General features: G+C 38.1%; 1 protein-coding gene across 2 annotated transcripts in view; it reads right to left on the bottom strand.

Annotated features, from left to right (window-relative positions):
- CORIN (corin, serine peptidase) overlaps nt 1–22,024 on the bottom strand; it is a 227,637-nt gene extending 205,613 nt beyond the window's left edge. For both annotated transcript variants that reach the window (XM_017872647.1, XM_017872648.1), the window contains exons 1-2: nt 21,884–22,024; nt 1,128–1,328 (exon numbers count right to left, since the gene is read on the bottom strand). In XM_017872647.1, coding sequence (XP_017728136.1) covers nt 1,128–1,328; nt 21,884–22,004 — 322 coding nt within the window. In that variant the 5' untranslated portion in view covers nt 22,005–22,024. The remainder of the gene's footprint in view (nt 1–1,127; nt 1,329–21,883) is intronic.
- Between the last annotated feature and the right edge of the window lie 227 nt (nt 22,025–22,251).

Below are 22,251 nucleotides of genomic sequence, written 5' to 3'. Positions count from 1 at the left end.
TGAATGCCTCAAAAGTAAATAGGGGGCTGGGTGCAGTGGCTCACGACTGTAATCCCAGCACTTTGGGAGGCCAAGGCGGGTGGATCATGAGGTTAGGAGTTCAAGACCAGCCTGACCAACATGGTGAAACCCTGTCTCTACTAAAATACAAAATTAGCTAGGCGTGGTGGCACGTGCCTGCAATCCCAGCTACTCAGGAGGCTGAGGCAGGAGAATCGCTTGAACCCAGGAAGCGTAGGTTGCAGTGAGCTGAGATTGTGCTACTGCATTCCAGCCTAGGAGACAGAGAGAGATTCCATCTCAAAAAAAAAAAAAAAAATGTAAATAGGGGGATAGCTCCCATTAAATCACTCAGGATCCTGTTATTGAATGGGTCCTCCTGCAAGGGACCAACAACAAAGTCAGTGACTTAACTTACTTATTAACTCAAAATAAGTAACTTAAAACTTCAAAAACTTCAAAACTGTAGCGCAAACTTTCACAGATGAACCACTACAAAATCAATGCCACTATATTGGGGCAAGCAGCGTAAATTTTCAGACCTCAGAAATATTGAATGGCATTGATACATTTTCATTTCTTACTCATTCCTACCTGAACATCTGGGCTGATGGCATTTCATGTTTAAGAATAGGGCATTTGGCAGGGCGCAGTGGCTCACGCCTGTAATCCCAGCACTTTGGGAGGCTGAGGTGGGTGGATCACTTGAGATCAGGAGTTCGAGACCAGCCTGGCCAACATGGTGAAACCCCATCTCTACCAAAACTACAAAAAAAAAAAAAAAAAAAAAAAAAATTAGCCAGGTGTGATGGAGGGCACCTGTAATCTCAGCTACTCAAGAGGTTGAGGCACGAGAATTGCTTAAACCCGGGAGATGGAGGTTGCAGAGAGCTCAGATCGCACCACTGCACTCCAGCCTGGGTGACAAGAGCAAGACTTCGTCTAAACAAACAAACAAACAAACAAACAAACAGAATAGGGCACTCAGCAAGGCTTACCGGGAAACTGAGTGGAGATTTTCCTGTGTGACCAGTAAGTGATTGTGAATTAAAAGGATTGGTTATCGAACTTAAAAACCTACTTGTGGGACATTAAAAGCCTCTAGCATGTATCACCTTTGGACTTACTTGTATTCCTGTGACTTTGGTCCCCTGGGAGAGAAGCATCCGTAGTCCAGGCTGGAATGTGCTGGTCGGGATGTGCAGTAGAAATCACAGTGCTCTGGTTATAAATTGTATTTGTAAGAATAACATCGGACCCTTGGATTTCACCATCAGTGACCAAAGGTTCACTCCCATTTGATTTAAAATAGACCTTTTGTAATGTTCCTGAAAGAAAAAAACAAAACAAAAAAAAATCCTATGTTTGAAACATTACTAGAAGTATTTATTTTAAAACACATTAAGAAAACTCTAGAGCTACTTTCCCATATGTCATTCTAACCAGGTAAACACAAAGACAAAGATGAAAGCCACAACAATGACCTCCTTTTTGGGGTCGACAACCACAAAACCAAGAGTTTCTTTTCTACCACAAATCACACAGCCCTGTGATGAAACATGGCTTTCTCATGAGCCAATGGTTTGGAAACTGAGTCTCCTATCAAGGTTTCCTGGTGCTTCAAAAATTTAGGGCAATTCTACCTCACCCGAGACTCACCACAAATAAAATGTGATGAATCTTACAGCATTTTCTTCCTGCTTCCTTAGTTTCTTAATCTCACCGGTCATTGTATGCTACTCAGGACCCAGGACATGTGCTCTATCACTCACTGTATCTGTCATCAAAGGACACAATGGTGCTTGCCATCAGCTTATTTCCCACATTTTGCACTAATTTTCAGTAAACTATGCATAAACTATGCATAATACGCAAATAAAAAATAGGAGGGCTCATACATTTATCAAAACTTGCATCATAGGAACCAAAAAAAAAACAAAAACAAAAAACCTCTAAAGCACAAACTAAAAGAAGAAAATATCTTCATCTTCGACCAGAAAATAAAAATATAACTATATGAAATAAGAAATATTCATTTAAAAAATTTTATTTCCATAGGTTATTGGGAAACAGGTGGTGTTTGGTAACATGAGTAAGTTCCTTAGTGGTGATTTGTGAGATTTTGATGCACCCATGCACCCCGCGAAGTTTGGAACATGCCGTGAGCAGTATACACTGCACCCAACTTGTAGTCTTTTATCCCTAACCCTCTTTCCACACTTTCCCCCTGAGTCCCCAAAGTTCATTGTGTCATTCTTATGCCTTTGCCTCCTCATAGCTTAGCTCCCACTTACGAGTGAGAACATATGATGTTTGGTTTTCCATACTCATTAAACTAAGATTATCAACTGGCCACTTTCTCAAGGTATCCATTCATTGACAAAACAAAGAACCAAACCTAAGATTATTGAAAACCACCTTTGTCCTAAAGACAAAGGAAGAAACTTTTGAAAACTTGGAAAGAGATCATGTATTTTTAACTCAGTCAAAATAGACAGCAGGTTTTGTTTCCAGAATATCGCACTGTACTTGAGCATGCCATGAAAATAAATAAATGTGATATTGACCCATCCATAGAAATACCCAAGGGAGATTTTCTTTTCTAAAAGCATTTACAGTGAATGCTCTAATTGGCTCTCACTTTTCTAAATAGTCCCAAGGACCATTAAAAATAAAAGAAATATAAATAAAATGTTTAATATCAGTGTATGGAAAAAATTTCTCTACATATGCTTGACACTTGGAAAACATTAACTACAAATAAAAATAGAAAAGCAGCTGTTTCTAGCTAACTGAGATCAACAGTTTCCTCTGCCAAAAGATTCTAAATAAAACATTGAAGCATAAAAGCTAAATCATGATGATGTAATGCAGGTAACATGCACAAACTGTCTGTGTGATCATGAGTAAAAGTCAAATGCAGTAGGTAAAATGAAGGAATTCATTTAATTCTTATTGATTTTCAAAATGATTTACAATTTATCCTAATCAAAATAAATGTGATAGGCTTAATTACTATAGGAAATGTATTTCATCCATACAGAATAATTTACTCATCAATTACCTATAATTTTACTTACATCCATTTAACTGCTCTCTTCCTTGTTTTTGGCATAAAGAGATTTTTTTCCATAAGGTGGTATTTATGCTAATGTGGTTGTAATGAATATATATATAGGCCCTTAAGTTGATTTACTTAATCTTGTTGAACCCGTGAGTAGGCATCCAGTTCTGTCAACATACTTTTAGCAAATGCCAATTGTTCACGGTTGTATCCTCAAGTAATTCCCTTATAATGAGTTTCTTGTCATATAAAATATTTCAACAGTTGTTCCTTTTTGGTAATAATTAGCCTTATTAATAATCTTTCCTTTATCATTTTAATCTTTCCTTTATCATTTTAACCAAACAGTGTTTAAAGTGTTCATAACATCTGGCTGGGTGCAGTGGCTCATGCCTATAATCCCAGCACTTTGGGAGGTCGAGGTGGGTGGATCACCTGAGGTCAGGAGTTCTAGACCACCCTGACGTGAAACGCCATCTCTACTAAAAACACAAAAAACAAATTAGCTGGACATAGTGGTGGGCACTACTCAGCTGTAATCTCAGCTACTACGGAAGCTGTGGCAGGAGAATTGCTTGAACCCTGCAGGTAGAGGTTGCAGTGAGCCTAGATCACACCATTGCACTCCAGCCTGGGCAACAGGAGTGAAATTCTGTCTCAAAAAAATAATAATAAATAAAAATAAAGTGTTCATAACATCTGTTTATCCTAAGAAGTCCTCTGAAACATTGACATTTTTAAGAAAACACTGACTTGGATAACAACTTTCTTTTAAAAAGGCAGCTTCATTACTCTTAAGCTTTATGTATTGAAAGCAATTTGGCAGAATAAAGAGAAAGATAATATTTGAGAGGCACTGTAGTTAATGCTTTTAAAGTATATTTTGGGGGGAGAGAAAGAGAGAGAGAGAATAAACTTAAAGGACATGTCTTTAAAAGCCTGAACTCACTGGACAACTTGTTTTCAAGTATCTCTGGAAGCTGACCAACTCCCAACACAGTTGATTGTCTACAATGCATTTTTTTAAGCGCAAGTATTATAACTCAATAAAACTAAATGCTTTCAACCTGTATCATGATGAGCTATAAAAATGCTAAGAGATACTAGCCCAAAGTAGAGTATTTTTTCTTCTAATACTGCCTCATTCTTTTCTACATTTCTGTGTTTATTGTGCTATGGTTAAAAGTACAGGTTCTACAGCCTGACCACCTGAGTTTAAATCCCATCTGTACCACTTGCCCTGAAACTTTGGACAAAGTCTCAACTGCCGTAAAAGGAAGGAAAAATAAAACACCTGTTCATGGGGCTGGCTGTGGTGAGACAGCCAAATAAAAATGGCTCCCCGGCAGAACCTCCGACTGGTCTGGCACTGGGAGGAGCGCACAATGGGGTGAAGCCTCAGAAGGTTCACACCGTTTGCAGAGGGGAGGAGCCTGGCCTCTCCTGTTCTGGGGTGGTATCTGGGACTCAATTTGTGAGGCGGGAAACTGGCTAGCAGGAGTCCCACTTTGCTGAGAGTCCCTGTTTCCCTTTTTTTTCCTTTTCGCCCAATAAATTCCAGTTTTCTCACCGTTCAAAGTGTCTGTCAGCCTAATCTTTCATAACTGTGTAACAAGAACCCAGCTTTTAGCTGAACTAAGGAGAAGTCCTACAACATTAGGATCAAATCAGCCAATACCTATATAAACACTTCGAATGGCTCTTGGCACTAAGTTCTTCGTAACTGTTAGTCATTACTACACATTGATGGTAATCACAATAAAATTGTCTTCTTTAGGGCTACTACGGTACTTTCAGATAAATATCAATTTCATTTTACTATAAGTGGATCCCAGTGTCACAAAATGGCTAATTTTCAGAAGTGAATCACTTAACCCAAATTTGGAGTGAGAAAATTATGGCTTTTTCATGCTAAATTATTAATAGAAAGTCACTTTGTATTAAGATAGTCTGGCTCAAAAGTGTTTCAGCTATATAGCCAAAAAAACAATTTAATGATATTTAAGAAATACTATATAATTCTAATAATAATAAAAGTCAAACTTTACTGATTCCTTGTAATGAAGAGATTGGGCACTGTGGTAGGGAGAATAATGCTCCCCCAGAGATGACACATCCCAATACCTAGAACCTGTGAATATTCTGCTTTATATAGTTTATGTGGTAAAAGGGATGTTGCAGATGTGATTAAAGTAAGAATTTTGAGATGAAGAGACTATCCTGGATTATTCAGGTGAGCCCAGTATAATCACAAGGGTCTTTATAAGTAGAAGAGGGAGATAAGAGAGTATGTGTCAGGGTCACGAACTGTGAGAAAAACTCAACGGACCATTGCTTGTTTTGAAGATGGAAGGAGCCACAAGCCAAGGAATACAGGAAGCCTTAGAAGCTAGAAAAAGCAAGAAAATAGATTGTCCTTTAGAGTCTGCAGAAGAAACACCTAAATTTTGCCCAGTGAGACCTATTTTGAACTTCTTAACTCTAAGATAATAAATTTGTGCTATCTTTTTAAGCTACCAAGTTTGTGGTAATTTGTTACAGGAGCAATAGGAAATTAATACAAGCACCTTGCTAAGTTCCCTCACTATAGGCATCAACTGAGTTTACCTTCCAATAATCCTATCAAACAGATAATATAATTAATCATTTTGACAGTTTTAGAGAGATGGAAACTGAAGTTTATGAGAGTGAATTAACTTGCCCAATATTTGAGTTGGGACATGACAAATAGACATATACATATACCCACACACACTTTTCATTTTGGACAAAACATACAGGTTTTAAAAATCAATCATTGTGTGCTTGCAGAATTTATCTTCCTATGATGTGATTTTAAAATTAATTTCTTAGCTTTGTATCTTTAGCCATGTGAAAGACATTTACTTTGCACTTTCTATGTGCCAAGAACTTCATACTTACTCTGCTGAGAACACAACATTTAGTAAGAGGTCTTTACTATCAAGATGTTTATAGATTAGTTGAGGGAGACAGGCATGCAGTCTAAAAAATGTTAATATAAACTATGGTACAAGTGCTTTGAGAATGATATGCACAGGACAATGTGATAGCAAAAAGTAGAGAGATTGTCCTCATTCCATTTGAAAAAGTCAGGAAAGCCTGTTTAGAGAAGAGTATCCTAAATGTGAATCTTAAAAGCTGATTAGGGATTTTCTAGGTTTAAGCAAAGTATTTGTAGGGAGGAGGGTGGCGTGGCAATAGGGAGTGAAATATTTTCTTGATAAAACAAAGGGAAAAACATACGAAAAGGCCCAGAAGCAAGTAATTTAAAAATATGGCTAGCACACAGGAGCCTGGTAAGAGAAAAGGCTGGAAAAGGAAGAGACACCAGACAGGATAGGTCTTGGACAAGGCTTGGAATTTACCTTGTGATAGAAAATTTTAGAAATATCTTAAATAGGGTGAAACATATTAGAATGATCAGTTTGGCAGCAGGGTGACGTTTAAAAGTTTAGAGGTTAGTTATAAGGTTATTGTAATACTCCAAGTGAGAAAAGAGTAAAGCCTTAGCCAATGCCAAAACCCTAAGGACAAAGGGAACATTGGGAGAAAGCTCCAAAGATGCAAAATCATATGAACATGAGAGAAAGGTCCCTTTGAGGTCTCTGATTTGAATGATGTAGTAAACAAACGTATCCCCAACTGAGTTGGTGTGATATCGTTAGTGCTGTTCATCAAATATTTCCAATTCTCTCTCCTTCTACCGGGGCACAAGCTGAGCACTGCATTCTCTGGCCTCTTGAGTGAGCCTTTGCTTCAAGTTCAAGGCTATAAGCAAAACTAAAAAGTGTTGCTTCTAGGCAGAAGCATTTAATTGCTGATGTAAGAGCCTTCAGAGCTCTGGCACAATCACCACAAAGGTTCAAGATGGTGGCTAGTTCATCAATTTGGCCCCTGAAAGACCTCGATGAGCACAGGCCCCCTGACATCTTGCAAAGGACATGTAGTATTGTAATAAATTAACTGTGGTTTGTAAATCACCAGTATTGGGGGATTTGTTGTTGTTACATGACAGAGTCTAGCTAATCTTGACTACAACAATAGATAATAGAGTATGAAAAATAGATTTGTAGGAGCTTGTTGTTGTTGTTGTTACACTTTATTGAATATAAAGGGCCTGTGAAACATTCAATGGGGAGGAAAAAAAGCCCAAATTTGAAGGAATCTGATGATTTCCTACAGATGCCTCACCAGACTCCCCAACAATGCTGTCCCTCCTTTGTGTTCCCAGAGCACGCACTGGTTATATCGTAGCACATATGCACTCAAGTGGAACTGTCTGTCCCATGCATCTATACATCAATCCCCAAGCAGAACACCTAGCACCAGTGTAGGGCTCCATACATATTTGTTGAACGTATGAATGATGAATGAACTAATGGAAATGGCTGACCTTGCCAAGAGGGGTATCAGTGTAAAGTGAGAAGAGAGCTGAGGACAGACACCTGCCATTTAATGGACGGCTAGAGAAAGGTTAGCATAAGGAAACTGAGAAACAGCAGCCAGAGAGACTGAAGGACAATCAGAGGTGACAATAGGAAGGCATAGTTGAAGAGCATAATGAGATGAATGTAGTAGTCAACACTAAGGAAGATCATATGTGCATAGCACATCTGGGGAGAAGAAAGCATTGCTGGCACCAACTAACAGTGAACATTCTTACCATGAACTGATGTACACAGACACAGAGAGAAACACGGGTTCTTCATTTCAAAGTCTTGCTCAAATACATGTTGGTTTCCAATGAAGCACATTGGATAAAAAGACACTGGTGGGCTTGCTAAGTATAGATATAGGAGTATGAAAAGAAGTGAAAGAGAGGATCAGAATGGGACTGATAGAGGTATAGGAATCATCTGGGGTGGTTCTTGTTAGAATGCAAATTCAGCAGGTTTGGAGTGGGGACTGAGATTCTGGATTCTGCATTTTACACAAATTTCCAAGTGATGCTGATGCCGCTATTCCATGGGCCACACTTGAGAGCAAGGCTTTAGACTACCATTTCAAAAAGCTTTAGACATAATATATAACCTTGGGCCTCAGTAGTTAAAGAAAAAAAATTCTCATGCTTGAGGATCCTCTGTTGGTGAATTTACAACAGAAAGCCAGATTTATTCAAAGAATTTGAAGTCTTAAGTAACGTGGAGTCAGGTCATGAAAGATCATAGATAATCTTAAATTTTGGGTGTGAAGAAATAAGAATTTGGGAGATTTTCTATTTTTAAGTGATACTGAGAATACATTATAAGTTAGGAAGTTAAGATTCTTTTACCTCCAAATTCTTATAAAAGCCACAAACTGCTGAGAAATTTGCTAAGAGAAAACTGTATTTAAGTTCGATGATCTCCAGCTCATCTAGCATTTTCAAGGAGAAAGGTCATTTCTAAAGAGAAATATTTTTATTGAATTCAAGAAAAATGAACAGTTTATTAAACTTCCTATATCTACATACCACTATAATTTTTCTTTTTTTCCTCATTTCATTAAAAAATTAAGAAGCCATACATACATTTTTCCATCATATTAAGAAAACTAGAAATGTAATTTTAAGCTATTTTTCATAAGCTTATGGCTAAAATAAATTTATTTTAGATATATATGGATGAATGAAATGACCAGATGAATATTTAAAACCAAGTCTTCAACAGGCTGAGAAAAAAAGTCAGAAGCATTCTAATGAGAGTTTTTGGAATAAAACTTGGGTGAATAAATTGAGGTGAAGAATAGTTTGAAAAAACTAATTCAGACTATACCCCATACATTTATAGGACTCCCTGCCACATACTCAGCTGTAACCCTTTTTCCATACAGCTGCCAATGACACCTTCTAAAGCTAACACCCTTTCTCCATACAGCTGCCAATGACACCTTTTGGAAGTCCCAACCAAGATAATCATTTCCAAGATCTTGAAAGAGCCTTTTTTCCCCCCGATGTTTTCTTCTAGGAGTTTTATGGTTTCCAGTTTTATGTTTTAGTCTTTAATCCATTTTGACTTGATTTTGGTATGATGGTATAAGATAAGGGTCCAATTTCATCCTTTTGGATGTGGATATGCAATTTTCCTAACACCATTTGTCGAAGAGACTATTCTTTCCCCCTCGTATACTCTTCACACCTTTGTTGAAGATCCGATGATCATATATATGTGGATTTATTTCTGGGCTCTATATTCTGTTCCATTGGTCTATATATCTGTTTCTATTCTGGTGCTATGCTGCTTTGATTACTGTAGCCTTGTAATATAGTTAGAAATCAGCACATTTGACGCCTCTGTCTTTGTCCTTTCTGCTCAAAATCGCTTTGGGTATTTGGGATCTTTCATGGCTCCAGATGAATTTTAGGATTGTTTCATCTGAAAAATGCCACTGGGATTTAGCTAGGGAATGCATTGAATCTATAGATCACTCTGGGTAGTATGGACATTTTAACAATATTAATTCCTTCAGTCAGTGAACATTAAATGTCTTTTCATTTATTTCTGTCTGATTTAATTTCTTTTATCAGTATTTTATGGTGTTCAGTGTAAAAGTATTTCCCTTCCTTGGTTAGGTTTATTCCTAAGTACTTATTCTTGTTAATCCTATTAACAAAGATTTCTTAGACATGACATCAAAAGCACTGGCAACAAAGAAAAAAAAAAGACAAGCCGTGTTACATCCAACTGAAAACTTCTGCACAGCAAAACAGAGGTTGAGTAGACGTAAAAGCTGAGAGAAATTATTTGTAAACCACATATTTGATCAAGAGTTAATATTCAAAATATATAAAAATAAGAAACTCACAAATCAATAGCAAAAAAGAAAAGGTAGCCTGATTTTTTTAACAGGCAAAGGATCTGAATAGACATTTCTCCAAAGAAGACACATACTCATAGCCAGTAAGTATATGAGATGGTGCTTAACATCACTAGTCATTAGCGAAATGCAAATCAAAATGATAAAGAGATGTCACATCATGGTTGTTATGATGGCTATTATCAAAAACAAAAGATAACAAATTAGTAGGAATGTAGATTGGTGCAGCCATTATGGAAAACAGAATGGAAGGTCCTTCAAAAAAAATTAAAAATAGAACTATTGTATGATCCAGCAATCCCTCTTCTGGGTATACATCCAAAGAATTGAAATCAGGATCTCCTATCTGCACTCCCATGTTCTGTGAGCATTATTCACAATAACCAAGACATGGAAGCAGCCTAAATGTCCACTGACAGATGAATAAATTTTAAAAATGTGGCATACACACAATGGTATATCATTTGGCTTTAAACAAGAAGACAATCTTATCATCTGTGGCAACATGGATGAACCTGGGGGACATTATGCTAACGACAAATACTACATGTTCACACTTATATGAGAAATCTAAAATAGACTCATAGAAGCAGAAAGTAGAATCGCGATTGCCAGAGGGNGCTCATCTAGCATTTTCAAGGAGAAAGGTCATTTCTAAAGAGAAATATTTTTATTGAATTCAAGAAAAATGAACAGTTTATTAAACTTCCTATATCTACATACCACTATAATTTTTCTTTTTTTCCTCATTTCATTAAAAAATTAAGAAGCCATACATACATTTTTCCATCATATTAAGAAAACTAGAAATGTAATTTTAAGCTATTTTTCATAAGCTTATGGCTAAAATAAATTTATTTTAGATATATATGGATGAATGAAATGACCAGATGAATATTTAAAACCAAGTCTTCAACAGGCTGAGAAAAAAAGTCAGAAGCATTCTAATGAGAGTTTTGGAATAAAACTTGGGTGAATAAATTGAGGTGAAGAATAGTTTGAAAAAACTAATTCAGACTATACCCCATACATTTATAGGACTCCCTGCCACATACTCAGCTGTAACCCTTTTCCATACAGCTGCCAATGACACCTTCTAAAGCTAACACCCTTTCTCCATACAGCTGCCAATGACACCTTTTGGAAGTCCCAACCAAGATAATCATTTCCAAGATCTTGAAAGAGCCTTTTTTCCCCCCGATGTTTTCTTCTAGGAGTTTTATGGTTTCCAGTTTTATGTTTTAGTCTTTAATCCATTTTGACTTGATTTTGGTATGATGGTATAAGATAAGGGTCCAATTTCATCCTTTTGGATGTGGATATGCAATTTTCCTAACACCATTTGTCGAAGAGACTATTCTTTCCCCTCGTATACTCTTCACACCTTTGTTGAAGATCCGATGATCATATATATGTGGATTTATTTCTGGGCTCTATATTCTGTTCCATTGGTCTATATATCTGTTTCTATTCTGGTGCTATGCTGCTTTGATTACTGTAGCCTTGTAATATAGTTAGAAATCAGCACATTTGACGCCTCTGTCTTTGTCCTTTCTGCTCAAAATCGCTTTGGGTATTTGGGATCTTTCATGGCTCCAGATGAATTTTAGGATTGTTTCATCTGAAAATGCCACTGGGATTTAGCTAGGGAATGCATTGAATCTATAGATCACTCTGGGTAGTATGGACATTTTAACAATATTAATTCCTTCAGTCAGTGAACATTAAATGTCTTTTCATTTATTTCTGTCTGATTTAATTTCTTTTATCAGTATTTTATGGTGTTCAGTGTAAAAGTATTTCCCTTCCTTGGTTAGGTTTATTCCTAAGTACTTATTCTTGTTAATCCTATTAACAAAGATTTCTTAGACATGACATCAAAAGCACTGGCAACAAAGAAAAAAAAAAGACAAGCCGTGTTACATCCAACTGAAAACTTCTGCACAGCAAAACAGAGGTTGAGTAGACGTAAAAGCTGAGAGAAATTATTTGTAAACCACATATTTGATCAAGAGTTAATATTCAAAATATATAAAATAAGAAACTCACAAATCAATAGCAAAAAAGAAAAGGTAGCCTGATTTTTTTAACAGGCAAAGGATCTGAATAGACATTTCTCCAAAGAAGACACATACTCATAGCCAGTAAGTATATGAGATGGTGCTTAACATCACTAGTCATTAGCGAAATGCAAATCAAAATGATAAAGAGATGTCACATCATGGTTGTTATGATGGCTATTATCAAAACAAAAGATAACAAATTAGTAGGAATGTAGATTGGTGCAGCCATTATGGAAAACAGAATGGAAGGTCCTTCAAAAAAAATTAAAATAGAACTATTGTATGATCCAGCAATCCCTCTTCTGGGTATACATCCAAAGAATTGAAATCAGGATCTCCTATCTGCACTCCCATGTTCTGTGAGCATTATTCACAATAACCAAGACATGGAAGCAGCCTAAATGTCCACTGACAGATGAATAAATTTTAAAATGTGGCATACACACAATGGTATATCATTTGGCTTTAAACAAGAAGACAATCTTATCATCTGTGGCAACATGGATGAACCTGGGGACATTATGCTAACGACAAATACTACATGTTCACACTTATATGAGAAATCTAAAATAGACTCATAGAAGCAGAAAGTAGAATCGCGATTGCCAGAGGGGAAGAGGAAATGAGGTGATATCCAAGGGTATAAAGTTTCAGTAATGCAAGATAAATAAGTTCTAGAGATGACTATACAGCATAGTGACTATGGCTAATACTTCTTTGTGTACTTAAACATTTGTTAAGAGGGTAGATCTTATGCAAAATGTTCTAATCATGGAAAAAAATAATAAAGATGTGAGGAAAGTTTTGGAGGTGATGGATATGTTTATTGCAGAAATTGTGGTGATGGTTTCACAGGTATATACTTGTTTCCAAACTCATCAGGTTGTGATACATTAAGTATGTGCAGCTTTTTTTATGTCAGTTATACCTCATTACAATGGTTTAATGAATGAATAAATAAACAAATAAATAAATAAATAAATGCTACAACCAGACCCTGTCACTCTCTTATATCAACATCCTCATTGTGGATTTCATGTTCAAAGTACTACTTACTCCCTAGGGAATCCTCCCTCGTCTCAGCCCAGGTTCTGTTCCTGTCATAAGTTCTCTTAGCACCTTGTCTCTTCCCACATAGCAGGAACTTCTGTTGTAATTAATTAATAAAGTGATCATTTGTTTAATGCCTTCCTCTCTCACTGTGGAGTCCCTGAGGGTAGACTTTATTCACTGCTGTGCCCAATACCTATAGCACACTGTGTTGCATATAGCAGACACTCAATACATATTTGTTAAAGGAACGAACAGTATTACATCATAGCTAATTTTGTTTCTTTTAAATGTTTCTCAACATATCAAAATAATTTTACTTTAAATGTTGCAAGATGTATATTTATAATATGTTATGATGTAATAATATATAATATAATTAAATAATATAATATTGGAATTTATAATATATTAAGTATATATACATATGATTATGTACACATATGTACACACACACATATCCCAGTTTTCTTTCTTTTTTTTTTTTTTTTTGAGGGACAGAGTCTCCACTCTGTACCCAGGGTTGGAGTCAGTGACCACGATCTCAGGCTCACTGCCAGCTCCGCCTCCCAAGGTTCACACCATTCTTACTCATTCTCCTGCCCCAGCCTACTGAGTAGCTGGGACTACAGGCGCCCGCCACCACGTCCGGTTAATTTTTTGTATTTTTTTTTTTTCAGTAGAGATGGGGTTTCACCATGTTAGCCAGGATGGTCTTGATCTCCTGACCTCATGATCCACCCGCCTCAGCCTCCCAAAGTGCTGGGATTACAGGAGTGAGCCACCGCGCCCAGCCCCAACGTTTTCTTTATCCACCTTGGAACCACCACAATTCTCAGAATCCATGTCTTTGTTATTGTGAATAGTGCTGCCATGAGTGTGTGTCTTTTTGGTGGAATTATTTATTTTCTTTTGGATATATCCCCAGTTATGAGACTGCTGAGTCAAATGGTAGTTCTATTTTAAGTTATTTGAGAAATCTCAAAAGTTTTTTCCACAGTGACTGAAGTAATTTACATTTCCACCAACAGCATATAAATGTTCCCTTTTCTCAACAGCATCTGTTGTTTTTTGACTTTTTCATAATAGCCATTCTGACTGGTGTGAGGATGGTATCTCACTGTGGTTTTGATTTGTATTTCTCTGATTATTAGTGATGTTGAGCATTTTTTCATGTTTGTTGGACACTTGTATGCTTATTTTGAGAAGCATCTGTTCATGTATTTTGCCCACTTTATAATGAGGTTATTTGTTTTCTGCGTCTGGAATTCCTAAAAGAATGATTTTGAAGATGCATGGGAAAACCCCCACTTCCTAAAGTTTGCCTACATATAAACAAAATAGCATTTAGGAACATTACATAAGTGATACAAAATTCCGCTCTTGGTATATACCCAGGAGAAATGAAAATGTATTTCCCCACAAAAACATACACATAAGTATTCATAGAAGGATTATTGATAATAGCCAAAAGGTGGGAATAACCCAAATGTCTATCAATTGACAAATGGATAAATAAACTATGGTATATCCATACAATGAAATATTGTTTAGCCATTAAAAGGAATAAAGTATTAATATGTGCTACAATGTGAGTAAACCTTAAAAACATATGCTAACGGAAAGAAACCAGTCACAAAATACCACATATGGTAATAAAAAATGTCTAGAATAGAGACATCTATAGTGAAAGAAAACAGATTAGTGGCTGCTTGGGGCTAGGGGAGAGGAGATGGGGAGAGATTGGGTAGTAGCTAAAGGGTACAGAGTTTTGTCTTGAGATGACAAAAATGTCCTAAAACAGACTGCAGTGATGGTTACATTTATCTATGAATATACTCAAAACTACTGAATTGTAGACTTTAAATGGTTGGATCGAATGGTATATTATATTAATAAGAATAAATTATTATTAATTAACTAATAATTAATAAAATTAAAAAGAATAACCCATTTAAAGCAAAGCATTCCTCCTTTGCCCTCTGCTCAGAGGCCTCTAAGCACAGATGTATTTAAATGTACTTACATTTTATATTAGCATTAGATCCTGAGAATGAAAGGAAGTGTTCCTCAAAGCGTGTGAGCCAATGAACAGTGTCATGACAAACAGACTTTTTAAAATGACAGTGGTATAGCTGAGGAAGCTCTTACCAGACAGATCTGTCCAGAGATAATAACTATAAACTCTGGACAAAACACAAAAAGACAACTACTGAAGGGCACTGGAGAGGCAGGAGAAGCAGGCCAGGTCTGTAGGGGTGCTGACTCTTAGAAGAAGAGAGTGGCAGAGATGAGTTTCAGGACGGTTTACTGTCTTAGCCTGAGTGCAGACCACAGGTGACACCACAGAGCAAGAAGTGACTAAAACTCCCACAGAAAACCCTCAGTCTTCCTGGGCTGGGGCACTCATTCTGTCTTCCTCTTACTTGGTCATCCTCTGACCTCTGGCATCTGTGAAAGCCAGCATTTCTGGGTTCCTTTCCTTCTCTAGTCTTCCTGTATCTCTTTTTCCCTCCTGTTTGCCCCTTAAACACTAGCGTCCTCCAGAGCATTGCCCTCAGCTTCCAATTGATGCATTTTCTCTTCAGAGTTCATCGACTCACGCTGCTTCAACTGCCACTGAGACTGCCGCATGCATGGCAGACCTCCCTTCTCAATCTCCCCGCTGGATCCCCTAGCTTCAGTCCTATGCCAATGACTTGGAAGTTAAATTTTAAAGTCAGTGCTGCTCTGTCACAGAAGCCAAACATCATATTTGGTCACGATTTCTCTTGAAATTCCTTAGGAAAGCAACATGTTGGATTTCTCATTTTTCTTCATTTCTTGACCTGCTTTCACTGTTGAATTCAACTATGATTCCATTGTACTTGGTTGTCCCATAAGAATCTCTAATACACAAATCAACCTTCCAGTCTTTCTTTCATCTGCCTGTATCAGGTTCCTGCACCTTTACTTCCTATGTTAACGGGTAGCATCAAAACTAACCTGGTTAGACACAGGAGGCAGAGCAAGAGGCCTGATAGAAGTCTATAGCACTTGTCCCTCACCCCAAAGGAACACCAAATTTTAACAATTAACTACACACAAAAGTCACTAACACAAGAACCAAAAATCAGGTGAGCAATCACAGTACCTGCTTTTAACTTCATATCACTGAAGAAGACATTAAAGAGACCAAGACAGATAGTTTTGAATGCCGACACCATCCTCTCCCATCCCCCAGCAGTAGCCATGCAGCTTGGAGAATGTGGGCACTTGGGAGAGGCAGAGTGCAGTGATTATGAGGCTTTGCATTGAACTCAGTGCTGCCCTGTCACAGCAGAAAGCAGAGGCAACACTTGGATAGGTCCTGGCCAAAGGGTAATTGCCCATCACAGTGGTGAGCTTGAGTTCCAGCAAGCCTCACCACTGCAGGCTGGAGTGCTCTGGGACTTTAAGTGAACCTGAGCGACAGCCTAGGCCACAAGGACTGTAATTCCTAGGCAAGCCCTAGTGCTGAGCTGGGTTCAGAGCCGATGGACTGGGAGACACGTGACCTACAGAGACACAAGCTGGGGTGGCTAAGGGAGTGCTTGTGCCACCTCTCCTTCATCCTCCAGCAGTGGGTGTGTGGCACTGAGAAATCGGTGTGCTTGGTAAAGGGAGAGCACAGCAACTGGGGAACTTTACATTGAACTCAGTGCTTGTCTGTCACAGCAGAGACCTGGTAGGATTCAGCACTTGCTGACCAAAGAGCCCCATGGCCCTGAATATCCAACAGCAATACCCAGGTTGTATGCGGTGAGCCTTGGGCTCTGAGATGTGCTGGCTTCAGATGTGACCTTGCACATTCCTAACTGTGGTGGCTATGGTGAAAGACTCTTTCTATTTGAGAAAAGCAGGGGGAAAAGTAAAGGGGACTCTATCTGGCACCTTAGATGCCTGGTTGGCCTCGGTGGGGTAGAGGACCAACCAGGCTCTTGGGGTCCCTGAGTCTAGGCTTAGGCTCTTGGTTAGTTAGCATTTCTGGACCTGCCCTGGGCCAGAGAGGAGTCCACTGTCCTGAAGAGTGAGTCCCAGGCCTGGAAGCATGCATCATAAACCGACTGAAGGGCCTTTAAGTGAAACATCAGTGGTGGCCTGGCAAAAGCCCCCATGGGTTGGTGGTGGTGGTGGCCACAGGGAGAGGCTCCTTGGCCAATGGAAATGGGAGGGAAGAGTGGGAAGGGCTTTGTCTCATGGTTTGAGTACCAGCTTAGCTGCAGTAGAATAGAACACCAGCTGAAGTTCTAAGGTTTTTCACTTCAATCCATGGTTCCAAGACAGCATCTCTGGACCCACCTGGGGCCTGGGGAAGCTCACTGCCCTGAAGGGAGGGACATAAACCTGGCTGGCTTTGCCACCTGCTGATTGTAGACTCTAAGGCTTTGAGTGAACTTAGATGGTAGCCAAGTAGTGGTTATAGCAGGCCTTGGGTGAGACTCAGTGCTGTGCTGGCTTCAAGTCTGAACCAGCACAGTCCCAGTGGTAGCGGCCAGGGGTATGCTTGTGTTCCTGCCCCTAGTTCCAGAAGGCTCAGCACAGGGAGAGAGAGAGAGACTCTGTTTGTTTGGGAGAAGGTAAGGGAAGAGAATGAGAGTCTCAGCCTGGCAATTCAGAGAATTCTTTCAGACTTTATCCAGCACCCCCAAGGCAGTGCCTTTCTCTATAAGTCTTCAAGAATTGCAGCATTGTAGGGTCTCAGGCCCAAGTCCCTTAGAAGACCCAAAACACCTTCCCAAGAAGAATGGACACAAATGGGCCCAGATTTCAAATTAATTTAACCAAAGTAGTAAAAGATCTTTATAATGAAAACTAAAAACTGATGAAAAAAAATTGAAGAGGACACCAAAAACATGGAAAGATATTTGATGTTCATGGATTGGAAGAATCAATATTGTTAACATTTCCATAGTACTCAAAGCAATCTGCAGATTCCATGCAATCTCTATCCAAATCCCAAAGACATTCTTCATAGAAATAGAAAAAACACTTCTGAAATTTATATGGAACCACAAACGACCCAGTATAGCCACAGCTATCCTATGCAAAAAGAATGAAACTGGGGGAATCACATTTCCTGACTTCAAATAATACTACAGAGCTATAGTCACCAAAATAGCATGATACTGGCATACAAACAGACACACAGACTGATGGAACAGAATAGAGAACCCAGAAACAAATTCACACACCTATAGAGACCTCATTTTCTATAAAGATGCCAAGAACACACAGGGGGGAAAGGATAGTCTCTTTAATAAATGGTGCTTTAAAAACTGGATATCCACATACAGAAGAATAAAACTAGACCCCTATCTCTCACTGTATTCAAAAATCAAATCAAAATGGATAAAAGACTTAAATATAAGACTTCAAACTATGAAAGTGCTAAAAGAAAACATTGGGGAAACTCTTCAGGACATTAGTCTGAGCAAAAATTTCTTGAGTCATACCACACAAGCACAGGCAACCAAAGCAAAAATGAATAGCTGGGATCACATCAAGTTAAAAAGCTCCTGCACAGCAATGGAAACAATCAACAAAGTGAAGAGACAACACACATAATGGGAGAAAATATTTTCAAACTACCCACCTGATGAGAGATTCATAATCAAAATTTACAAGGAGCTCAAACGACTTTATTTTAAAAAGTTGAATAATCCAACTTAAAAATGGGCAAAAGATTTGAACAGACATTTCTCAAAATAAGGCATACAAACGGCAAACAGGCATATGAAAAGGGGTTCAATATTACTGACCATCAGAGAAATGCAAATCAAAACTACAATGAGATATCGCCTCACCCCAGTTAAAATGGTTTATATCCAAAAGACAGGCAATAATAACAAATGCTGGTGAGGATACGGAGAAAAGGGAACCCTCGTACACTGTTGATGGGAATGTAAATTAGTACAATCCCTATAAAGAACAGTTTGGAGTTTCCTCAAAGAAACTAAAATTGAGCTATCATAGAATCCAGCAATTCCACTGCTGGGTATATGCCCAAAAGAAAGGAAATCTGTGCATCAAAGAGACATCTGCATTCCCATGTTTTTTGCAGCACTGATCACACTGGTCAATATTTGGAAGCAACCTAAATGTCCATCAACAGATGATTGGCTAAAGAAAATATGGTGCATATACACAATGGAGTACTATGCAGCCATAAAAAGGATGAGATACTGTCATTTTGCTACAAAATGAATGGAACTGGAGGTTATTATGTCAAGTGAAATAAGTCAGACATAGAAAGACAAACTTCATATGTTCTCACTTATTTTAGGGGCTAAAAATCAAAACAGTTGAACCCAAGGAGACAGAGAATACATGGATGGTTATCAGAGGCTGAGGCTGTGAAGGATGGTAGGGGGTGGGGAGACGAGTGGGGGTTGTTAATGGGTAAAAAATATATATATAGTTAGAAAGAATTAATAAGATATCATTTGATTGCACAACAGGTTGACTATAGTAAATAGAAGTTTAATTGTACATTTAAAAACAATAGAGTATAATTGGATTATAAAAATATAATAGATTTTTGGGAGGCTGAGATGGGCGGATCACGAGGTCAGGAGATTGAGACCATCCTGGCTAACACAGTGAAACCCTGTCTCTACTAAAAATACAAAAAAATAGCCAGGCGTGGTGGCGGGCGCCTGTAGTCCCAGCTACTCAGGAGGCTGAGGCAGGAGAATGGCGTGAACCCAGGAGGCAGAGCTTGCAGTGAGCCGAGATTGTGCCACTGCACTCCAGCCTGGACAACAGAGCAAGACTCCATGTCAAAAAAATAATAATAATAGAGTATAATTGGATTGTAAAAAATAATAGAGTATAATTGGATTATAAACTAGATTATAATTGGATTATTGTCACATTAAAGTATAAATGCTTGAGGGGATGGAGAGCCCATTTGTCATGATGTGGTTATTGCTTATTACATGCCTATAGGAAATTATGTAACATACCTCATAAATATACACACCCACTATGTACCCACAAACAGTGTTTTTAGAAACCTGGTTACCCAAACCAGAAATCCAGGAGTCAGCCTTGACTCCTCTCTCCCTCATATCAAAATCCAGTTTTGATTTATATTGATTTTAATGCATCCAACACCTTATTTCAAACCCTTATCACCTTTTACTTAGACCAGAGTCAGAGTCCCGAACTGGTCTCCCTGCCTTCATTTCTTTCTGCCTTCAGTACTCTGTAGTATATCCAGTTCTATTGCCTTTTGCAAATGCAAAATAATCAGAGTTCTCCTTTCTTGGAAAGATCCTCCAGTGGTAATCCACCACCCATAGCAGTGTTTTGTAATCATTTTTATAGCAGATCAATGTTATTTTCAAACAAATATCATATAAAAGCCTAATATCTATAAATAGATATGAGCTGTATTTTACTGTGATTAACTTACTTTGTAAGATCTAAGTGTGTAAGTTCTATAAACCAGTAAGAAAATAATAAGGAGGGCTGGGCGCGGTGGCTCAAGACTGTAATCCCAGCACTTTGGGAGGCCGAGACGGGCGGACCACGAGGTCAGGAGATCGAGACCATCCTGGCTAACACGGTGAAACCCCGTCTCTACTAAAAAATACAAAAAACTAGCCGGGCGAGGTGGCGGGCACCTGTAGTCCCAGCTACTCTGGAGGCTGAGGCAGGAGAATGGCGTAAACCCGGGAGGCGGAGCTTGCAGTGAGCCGAGATCGCGCCACTGCACTCCAGCCTGGGCGACAGAGCAAGACTCCGTCTAAAAAAAAAAAAAAAAAAGAAGAAGAAAAGAAAAGAAAATAATAAGGAGGTTTGGCAAAATTTAAAAATTCAAAATCAATGGCAATGCAATTAGATCAGCATCGTCTTGATATTTATTTCTCTATTTTATTTGATTGCACATATTTTAAAATCCTGATTCATATCATTAGGTAGCTACCAGTGATAATAGTTTATTGCTTTTTCCAAAAAGTTCACCTTTCAAACTTAAAGTATCATTCATTTAGAAAAAGATAGCAAGATGTAAATATTAATGAGTTAACCTGTCAGCACATATTACTTGGTTTCTGGGTTTTACTTGGTTAAAAATGTGGTATGCAATATTTAGTTTGAGTGTGTATTTAAGATCTGGGCTTTTTTTAATGAAAGTCAAAGCAAACATTTGTGCAATCCTTAAGTCTCCTCCTTAGAACCTTGTTACCATGGAATAGAGTTTGAAAACCAGTGATCTAAATGCTAAACCCCAAATCCTTTAGTATTTAGTATGAAAATGTAAGATCCTGTTTCATTCGGACTTTATCAGTCTAGCTGCATTTCCCACCACTGCCAAATTTTCGCCCAGTTTTCTAAATCTATGTTCATCTTTCAAGGGGTTATACTTTTGTACTAGTTATTTTCTCTGCCAAATGTGACTCCGGAACTACTGTCTTCTAACCCAAATTTCTATTAACTTAATTTCAAAGTTAAAACATTAACTCTCCATGATGCTTTCTTTGAATGTGCCAACAGGACCTTGTATACACTTCTATCTTAAACATGTGTTGCCTTGTGTGATAATCATCACTTCCTCTCAACTGTGAGCTCCTAAGAAAGGACTAATTTAACCATCCTGGAGTTCTCAGGAACTTTCAAAGTGCCTGCAACCTAATAATCATTCCTTAAATGTTTTACATCCATAAACTCATTCATTAATATTAATAATAATAACCAGTAGAGTGGTTACAGTAGCTGAAACTGCAGATTTGCAGAACGTTGTGAACAGATAATCCTCTCATTGACTGACACTTTAGGTTAAATAAGTACTAAGTAGAAATCACTCTTCTAAATCATGCTAATTTTCACTTTAACTTCATTTTTCTTTAATAATGGCCTCACCCACCAACATAGGAAAGCAGGATCACCAGCAAGAGAATGAGAGCACAGATACATGGAATCAGGACCAGCAATAGGAACCGGAGGAGGTTAGCAGTCACCAGCTTCTGAGAGCAGCCATTGCCCATGTTATTGTCATCAGCTCTCAAGACCTAAAGTAAAAGAGGAAAGCGTAACATGGTTTTAGTTTTACAATACAAGGTATGAAATTTTAGGTTACAGCTATCCATTTAGAACAGCACCATTCCAAAAAGATTTTACTATTTGTGCTTTAGGGTATGAAATGAGCTTAGTCACCAAATCATGCCAATAAATGAACAGATAACTGTACATCTACATTCAGGGAAGAGCAAACTATCTATTTCCGAAACATTT

Source organism: Rhinopithecus bieti, unplaced genomic scaffold, assembly GCF_001698545.2.
Source record: "Rhinopithecus bieti isolate Rb0 unplaced genomic scaffold, ASM169854v2 scaffold_7167, whole genome shotgun sequence".
Classification (NCBI taxonomy): domain Eukaryota; kingdom Metazoa; phylum Chordata; class Mammalia; order Primates; family Cercopithecidae; genus Rhinopithecus; species Rhinopithecus bieti.
This window is presented reverse-complemented; position numbering and strand designations above follow the sequence as displayed.